General features: G+C 38.3%; 1 protein-coding gene across 1 annotated transcript in view; it reads left to right on the top strand.

The window, feature by feature from the left end:
- Positions 1–317: 317 nt before the first annotated feature.
- The window catches only part of LOC135196287 (uncharacterized), a 46,667-nt gene continuing 38,046 nt past the window's right edge, over positions 318–8,938 (top strand). The window contains exon 1 of the mRNA XM_064222991.1: positions 318–2,266. Coding sequence (XP_064079061.1) covers positions 1,444–2,266 — 823 coding nt within the window. The 5' untranslated portion in view covers positions 318–1,443. The remainder of the gene's footprint in view (positions 2,267–8,938) is intronic.

Raw genomic sequence — 8,938 nt, 5'->3', positions numbered from 1 at the left:
TAAGCTTGAAAACCAATATCATTATTGAATATATGTATCTCGCAAAATAATAAACAAGACATCGGCTGTCCTTGAAGAGGTGTTGCAGCACCGTAAGCTTACAAGATTTCGATCAATCTTTTTGCAGCTTTTATTTATAGTTACCAACCTATTAAATAACAACTGTGCGATGTGTTGTGTTATTATTTCTTCATGAATTTGGTTTCTGTTGGATACGTGTCGCATTGCCACACCTCAGCACAATTGACTGTCTAGACACTCAATGTGAAGAATGGACAAAGTGTCGTGCCTCCGCATGCACGTAAACGTTAAAGATATTCGTGCAATTTCTATTTAATGAAAGTGCACTGTTTTGCATATTGTTATATATGATTCTGGAATACAAGGGCTTTAATCCAAACCTCGATATGTAAGAGCAACGAAAAAGAAATAATACAGTTCTTTTCAATACAAGACTTGCCGAACATCGCAGATCTACTGTAGTCACTATCACAAACTAGTTAAACAGATAAAATAATCTGTTAGATAAAATCATAAACTAACACTCAGTTATTCTGGGTTTCCTGAGGGAGTGCCACATGAAGGAGCATTCCTAAGACCTAAGGCCTCAAGGTCGGATGCTTACTCTTAGAGTGGTCAGCTGCCTCTAAGAGGCGAACACTGTCCTGCGCTTGTCTTAAATACCCGACTGCTTACCACCTAATAAAAACTTGACTTTTTGATAAACTGGCTTCCTCTCGTGCTCTGTTAGGAGCATTTGCATCCGGGAGACAAGGAACTCCGTGACGTCACAGCCAAGACTCATCGGTAGTAAATGCAATGTACTTTTGATAGTGAAATAATCCGGCGATTTGTTTGATGTTATTTCACTTTTATACTACGTAAAGTATAAATAATTAGTGTTAATGTCTAAAATCACCGGTTCAACAGAAGCGTTTAAGTAAGGAAGGAATTATACGAGTTGGTGGTAGATGGCAACGTCTCCGCTTTTTCCCGTCGGGAGTGAATCAGCTGGTGAGGTGATGTAAAAGCTCTAGTGAATGGTGGCCGCTAGTGTTGTGCTGGAGTCGGTTCACGAAAGGTGCTTAGTAGTTTTGGTGCGTAACCCTCTCCGCACGAGGCTGCAACAGAGAACCCAAAGATACTGAACTGTGCTTTATCATTTGGAAGATTCCCTTTAAAGATCTAGTCGTAATCACTGAAAAACTTTGTGCTGCAGAACATACTAGTAAAAGAAGTGTCATTCTTTTAAGAAAACAAATTCTGGTGGATAATTACTGGCATGGATATTATATAATTATTTTCTTTCGGGATCGTGTCAGCTGGTTGGTTGTGTTCTTCAAGCATAGAATGGCTGTTAGTGCTTGGAAATAAATTTTTCTGCAGCGTTCCTGGTATCTTGTTTAATTTAGAAAATTTACTATTGACATTTATTACAGCAAAATGGCTCCCAACATTCCCATACAGGAGAGTGAAGAATCAAGCGTCGAATTGGTCGTGGATATCAATTCGCCGAACAGTGACCCAATTCCAGAACTTCCGAAGCAATTCCAGTCTCACTTAGAACAACATTTCCATTCGCAAGATAGTCCAAATTTGCACCAGCGTATTATCCATGTGATTGGCGACCCAAGGACCCACCAATCCCAGACGACCATTCTAAGACCCAGCGTGATTCAACACCCAGACATCTCCACGCCCAATAGTGCCACGACCACATGGAGAGTTCCTACATTCGAAATACGGGACAGAAACGTCAGAAGGAGACCCGTAGGCGCTCCTCAACAACCAGATGGTGTCCAGAAAGGCACTCTCTTACCCCCAACAGTCCCACCACGCATTGGTGACCCTTCAGGCGTTCCCACAAGCACTTCCATAGGCAGGGAACTTTTCGGTAACCCGACGGAAGTCCCTCAGGTGACAAGAACGCGTAACCCTGGCAGGAGGCCTGAAAGTGGCGTCCTTCTCTCTACCCATGAAAGACCCTCGCTGGCGAACAATGAAGACGAAGCCAAAGTTGACGGTAACACAAAACCACCACCACCGCCATCACCTCCTCCTCCTTCTACAACGACTTCTTCAAGCACCACTATCTCTACGACAAAAAATTATCTCGATAGCGGCGTCCTCCGAATTCCCGGCCACGAACCGGAATCCCCAGCTGATTTGAACCTCGTCCACCACGACAGGGCCATCGATACCACCAACCAAACGGGTCAAGGAGGCATCTTCGTGAAAGATGATTCGAATGGCCTCACGAACGAAGGTAGGTCTCTTGGTTACGGTAGAAATAAGTAAGCGACAGAATGTGGCCATAGCGAAAGGAATGTCAGAATTTTTGAGTGATTTTAAAAGAACAAAAGGGAATGTTTCATTGTTTCAGTTAAACTACCACGAAATTACATTTTTCTGTGTTGTGGAAAGAACGAGATAGATTGATCGTTGCATCAGATATTTTGCATAGATTCTGTGCCATTGATAGTTTTTTTTAACAGTGAGAGTAACAAAGCGGATGTCTACGGAAATAAATGGAATATATTTTGACAGCAATTCTTCATTATCTCGGTTCTTCCAGTTTTCCATCAGTTCCGCACGTTCTACTCATTGTCTAATAGATATCGCCTTCCTTTTATCTCCTCGCTTTTAGAGCATTTCTTTTTTTTTTTTTAGTGCATATTTACTTTTTCGCAGCTTCGCGCTCATGATGATTCGTCAGTTTCCAGCTGCTTCATTAGCAAGCTCACAGAAAAGAGAACGAGAAGGTCACCGGACACAAAGATCTTTTTTTTTTTTTTTTTAACACGAATTTAATGACAGTGGCCATTTTTATGCTTTTCAAGCCTCGCTTCTATTAAAGAAATTTTTCATTAACTGCATTGACGGGACAAAAAGAAATATTCTTGGAGGATATTTAACAAAAACTGAATCCGGTGAAAAATGTGTATTATAATTTTTTATATTATGTTTTTTTTCTATCGGCCATTAATGATTTTGAAGTTAGTCTTGATAGACAACGTGACCTTAGAACGACATATCTCCAAATTAGGCTAAAAATATATTCTTGTTATTTAGGATTATGACCATGGGCCTAAGGAATTTTACAGACTCTTCTACAATGTTGGATTGCAAAATAACGGTAGTAGTAACTATTGATGTAATATTAAAATGAGACATTGAGGTCAATGTTTTGTGGACACAATACTTCATCGTGAAGCAAGTATTGGCCATAAAGATTTTTATTGATGGTGATGCCGCAATGATATTGTTTTTCTCTCGACGTTGCTTTTACTTTGGTCTCTGCTGTTCTGCAATATTCTTCGGGCGTGCAAACACGCTGACACTGACAAGTTGGCAGACAGACTTCTAAACGGGAGCGTTAACCTTCCTGTGCATTGCTGTATTTTTATGGCAAATCATTGCTTCTATGATAAAAATAGTCGGACGGACGCACAGATCACAGACGAACAGACAAAAGGAGTAACCAGGCGCATGCCCTCGAAGCAGCCTCGCGTACCAAGCCTTTTCTCGTACCCACTGATGATTACACCATTTAGGAGGGCTCTGGAAATGCCCTAGAGTGGAAAGAAGGGCACAACCTTGAGGTAATTGCTTTGCCATTGCTAAACGGCTCCAGTAAACTACGCCGGAGTGTGCTGGGCGCTTTTGCGAGGAAATATGTGACGCAGAGAGAGAGAGAGAGAGAGAGAGAGAGAGAGAGAGAGAGAGAGTCGTGGAAGGTTCGTCTGAGGTTGCGCAGGGGAATGAAAGGTGGTTTTTACGGTGGAGAGATTGTTGAATGGGGAGGAAGGGAAGGCGGTGGAGTTGATGGGAGAAAGATAAGGAAAGGAAAGGAGGTATGATAGTAAGACTAAATTGTTCGTATGTTAAAACTCCAAACAGGAAGATTTGCAGAGATAAATGGAGAAAGAAAATATATAAGCTAGAGAGAATTGGCGTTCTCACTAAAAATGGCTAATCGATGATAAGTATAATATAGCAACATAAATAGTTACCAATGTGCAGTGTTATAGGGAATTTTTCATTATAATGAATGAATCATCTCTGACGATAAATATCAGTTTCCATTTAATTATGATTAATTTAACTTTGTATGATAAGTATAATATAGCAACATATTTGTTTTTACTTATAAGTAGTTACCAATGTGCAGTGTTATATGGAATTTACTATAGTGAATGAGTCGTCTGTTTGACGATAAATATAATTTTTCATTTAATTATGATTAATTTAGTTTTGTATTTTTATTCTGTATATTACGTACTTGCTCACATGATATTAGATTTAGCGCAACTTAACAAAAGACAATTACAGTAATTTGAAAAGTTGAAAAGCAAAGCAAGACAAATCAGATCTGATGATTTTGTTTATTTACCTTTTTATTTATATTTTTGTTGCCTCTTAGTAATGAGGTGTAGAAATGTCCAAGGCAAAGAAATATCTACGTTTCCTATTTCCAACGGCATCACGTGACTTTGGGGCTGAGTCCAGTAACATACTTATATTTATTTATGTCTTTCTTCTTATTTTTTTTATTGTTGCAATGTCTTTTCATATTTGCAGGATCCTCCAATCAGTTTTCGTTTAAAGGCTTTAATGTATTCCTAAGTATAATTTTTGAAGAATTATTTAGATTTAATCATGTTTTGGACCCCTGCGATATATAAATATTTGCTGCATGCTTTTGTCTGTAGAAAACACAAAATATTAATCTTTGTTAACAGATATTTCTGATGAAAAATGATTTATTAACATTAAAATTTGCTCTCTTTTCATAATAGAAAAAAAAAAACAAGAGCCGTAGTTATCTCTCGTGAACAAATGGAAAATGAAACGTAAATACATTGGGATACATGAAATGCATGTAATATTCCTGCATAAAATAAGAGTAAATGGCACAGATATATAGAATTAGAAAGTACACCTTCTTCATGTCATGAGTAGGCAGTAACTTAAGTAACGGGGAAATAGATAGCCCACCAGAAGTACCCAACATCAGATAATTTGAAATAAGAGAGAAGGCTGAAGATTCTTTGTGCGAGTTTCCCTCCAATACCAGAAAAAGGGAGAAGGGAGATTTAAAAAAAAAAAAAAACTGAAATAATTTACGAGAAACAGATAACTGATCAACAGAGAGAGAGAGAGAGAGAGAGAGAGAGAGAGAGAGGAGTTCAAATGACACGTTCCCAAGCAAGATTCCAGATCCCGGATTTGACCTATGAAGGGGGTTCAGGAGCATCGATCCGACAGGAAATTCCCTAGACGCCAGGTGTCAGGACTCTCTACTAGTGGTACTTATTCACGAACGTTATTTACTGTACTTTTCTGTCCCGTATCATATTCACTCTCTTGATGTTCCTGTTGCATCGGGTATTGGTATCTTATTGTGTACGACTCTGGTTAGTTATATGTTTTTGCTGTATGTTATCAAGAGAGGCGTTTTTTCTCTCTGTATGATTTCAAAATGTTTTTTTCCCCGATGTGTGATATCAGGAGAAATGTTTTTCATGAAAATACAAGAAAGGTTCTCTATTTTTTCGCTGTGTGGTATCAAGAGATATTTTTTACGATTTATAAAGGTTTTCTATTTCATTCGCTGTAGTTTTCTATTCTCTAGCTGTGAGATATCAAACGAGAGTTTTTCTACATTTTTCGCCGTCGTAGGCACAGAAAATCTAAGATTTAAGAACTTGACCATTAGTTACTTTCACATTAGTTTCTGAATCATGGCCTTTCTAAGATAAAACAACAGAATCTTCTAATGAATGTTCCTCGCCACGAAAGGTGCATTTAAAGGAAGCATACTGACTATAGTATCTAGTCTCACTATCTTCTCTCTCAGTTTTTTCAGAATCCTTCTCTTATGTTTCAGGAAGCAAGTGCCAGCTAAACATGGTACAAACTCTCTCTCTCTCTCTCTCTCTCTCTCTCTCTCTCTCTCTCTCTCTGTAACAGGAATCGCTGATTCACGTGGGACTGCCTACCTGTAATGTGCGTAACCTTGTGCGATGGGCGGGTGGCTTCACCTCATTCTATAAAACCAGTGAGTCACACGGTGTGATTATCTCTTGATATCTTAATTAAAACGAAGGAGAAAAGTCCTAACAGCCTCGTAGGATGAATCTAATGAGAATATCCCTTAATAAGTTCATAGTTTCATTTTTTTTTTATTGTGATGTCGGTTACTTTGGTCGTCAGATTTGCGAGTTTAGAACAAAGCCTTAGTCAGCAATAGTATCAAGTAGTGTCCTGTTTTATTTTCTGTGTTCGTCCTTCTCCCTTTTCTCTCCCTCCTGCCTCTCGTGTGCACATTCATTCTGCTAGCCAGTTAGCTCTATGCGACCCAAGTCAAGCTCTGCTTCCATAACAGGTTCAGTTTAAATCTTGTAGCATCCTAGTACGTCAACGTGTCATATCACGTGCTCGTTTTCACTCAGTTGCCAATTAATTGTTGCTCCTCCTCTTTAAGATGATGAATCTTCCGCAAATTAGGCTTGATTTAGTGGAAACCAGTAAAGCTTAGTGGTTACTGAGAAATGCATTGAGGCCCAGCCATGATTTAAGCACTTTAAAAAATTAAAAATTGCCATCTAGCGTCAATATATTTAGCGTTCAAACTCAATGCTGAAAGTTTCCAGGTCTGCTCCTTTCTTTGTCTCGAACACAGGCTAACTTGCACTCGCTTGCAATTGCGTTCGATTGTGGATGCACAGACACGTCGTGTCATCGTCATTATCAGAGTTTATATTCTTCCCCTATGCTTGTAATTATTTCATGACGTGAATGATGCATTGATGTGTCACCACTATTATGAATTAGCAGCCCTATTTCCTGTCCTACTTTGCCAATAAGCTCTCTCTCTCTCTCTCTCTCTCTCTCTCTCTCTCTCTCTCTCTCTCTCACAATGCAACCCTAGTTACAATCTGACATGTCCATTTCAATTTCTCCAGTTTCCTGCAAGATTTTTTTTACTCATCTTAAGTGCTACTTTTAGTTGACGGTTGCTTTTATATTCTGGAATATTCTCTCGATACTGTAATGTGTATTATCACAAATAATTACAACCAGGCACTGAAGCTTTCTCACCTGTCAGAATCATCTTTCATCTTCGATGTGAGTTACTATTGCTCTCCTTGACATTTTAGCCCTGACATTTGCGTTAGCGACTGCTAATTTCCAATCATAGTGTTCCTCTTGTTTTTCTTTCAGTTAATTCGGCATCACTTTTGACCTGCACTGTACTTGGATCACAGACCGGAGTCTGTAAATGTGACAGTGCTCACTAGATGTCCTCCAACTTTAACCCTGTATTCAGCATTTTCCAAGGCTTCCCTCATCATGCTTTCAGCATCCTCAGAAAACGGGACTGGAGAAAGTAAAATCCCCCCCCCCCCCCCCCCCCCCCCCCCCCCCCCCTCTCATTCCTCCTTCAGTCTCCCATTGTTATGCCTCTCGTGCTGGTTCCTTGTAACTGCGCTTCTCTATATAAACTCAAAGTCACCCTCCCCTTTGTCCAGTCTGAATTGATCTCTTAAGAGTTCCAAACATCTTCATCGAGTTCGCTGCTCCTTCGAAACGCTTTCTTTCTAAGGAGTCCTCAATTTATGCAAGCAAATCATCCCTATACTCTGTTTTTTTTCATCTGTCCATCCGCCTGTGGTGTTTTTGTATGGTAACACTGCGTCCCGGGCTTTAGATAGTAACGCTATGTGTAAGTTTTAGGTAAATAAAAGGATATCTGGGTGTACATTTGCAACTGAAAAGTGTTTTAATAATTTACTGTATGCGAATTGCACCGTAAATATTCGAAATAGGATATTATTATAATCGTTGAATGTAAGCTGAATGTAACTATCGAAAGCCCGGGACGCAGTGTTACCATACAAAAACACCACAGACGGACGGACAGATGAAAAAAAAACAGAGTATAGTCATTCTTTGCTTGTTTCACATTTAAATATTCAAACGGTTCCTTTTTTTTTTAGATTGCCATAACCATTTTCGAGAGTCATTCCCTCAATTTCTTTTTTTTTTTAACCCAATTTTAGCTTTTCCCATTTTAGTCAATTATATATATATATATATTATATATATTATATATATTATATTATATATATATATATAATATTGTATGTATACATATATATACATGTTACAATGTATACATTACTATATCTATATATATATATATATATATATACTATATATATATATGTATATATGTATACATATATAGACAGGTTTACAATGTATATATATATATATATATATATATATATATATATATCATATATATATATATATTTATACAAGCTATATTCGTAACTGAAGCAAAAGCATCTAGACATTTTATATTGTCATTTGACCTTTTGTACAATCTTTTCAGTCTCATCTTCTTGTCTCTCATTATCACCTCCAATAGTCTGAATAAATTATTTTTTTTATTATTATTATTCACAGTTATTGACTTGTACGTGCTTCCGCGCATGCGTCTGTGTGCGCATGGTTTTACTTATAGATACTACTCTTTTGGCCACGGTTTCAACCTTGTGAACTTATCATTCTCTTTTTATTTCTCAGTCCCTCGTTCCGGGAGTCAGTTTTTCCCCATCCTTTATTAACTAAGTTCGAATCTCTCTATAGCCTTTTCCTCTCTCGCTCTCCTCCTTCCTCCACCTACCGCTTTCTCCCCCAAAATTTATTTGGTTATCTCTTTTCCATTTCCTTTCGTTTTTTTTTTTGCTTTATTTTTTCGTTTCCCTCTGACGTCGTTGGTGCCTTTGACAGTAACTTTCCCGAGTCTTTTGCCAAAGGTATTTTTTCCGCTCAAGTTTAAATTGGTTATTCCTTTCTTATGTGCTGGAATTTAATTTCCCAAGACTTTCGAATTTCCCTGCACCGGTCTTTGCCATATCGTCTA

This window comes from Macrobrachium nipponense, chromosome 17 (assembly GCF_015104395.2).
Source record: "Macrobrachium nipponense isolate FS-2020 chromosome 17, ASM1510439v2, whole genome shotgun sequence".
Lineage (NCBI taxonomy): Eukaryota > Metazoa > Arthropoda > Malacostraca > Decapoda > Palaemonidae > Macrobrachium > Macrobrachium nipponense.
This window is presented reverse-complemented; position numbering and strand designations above follow the sequence as displayed.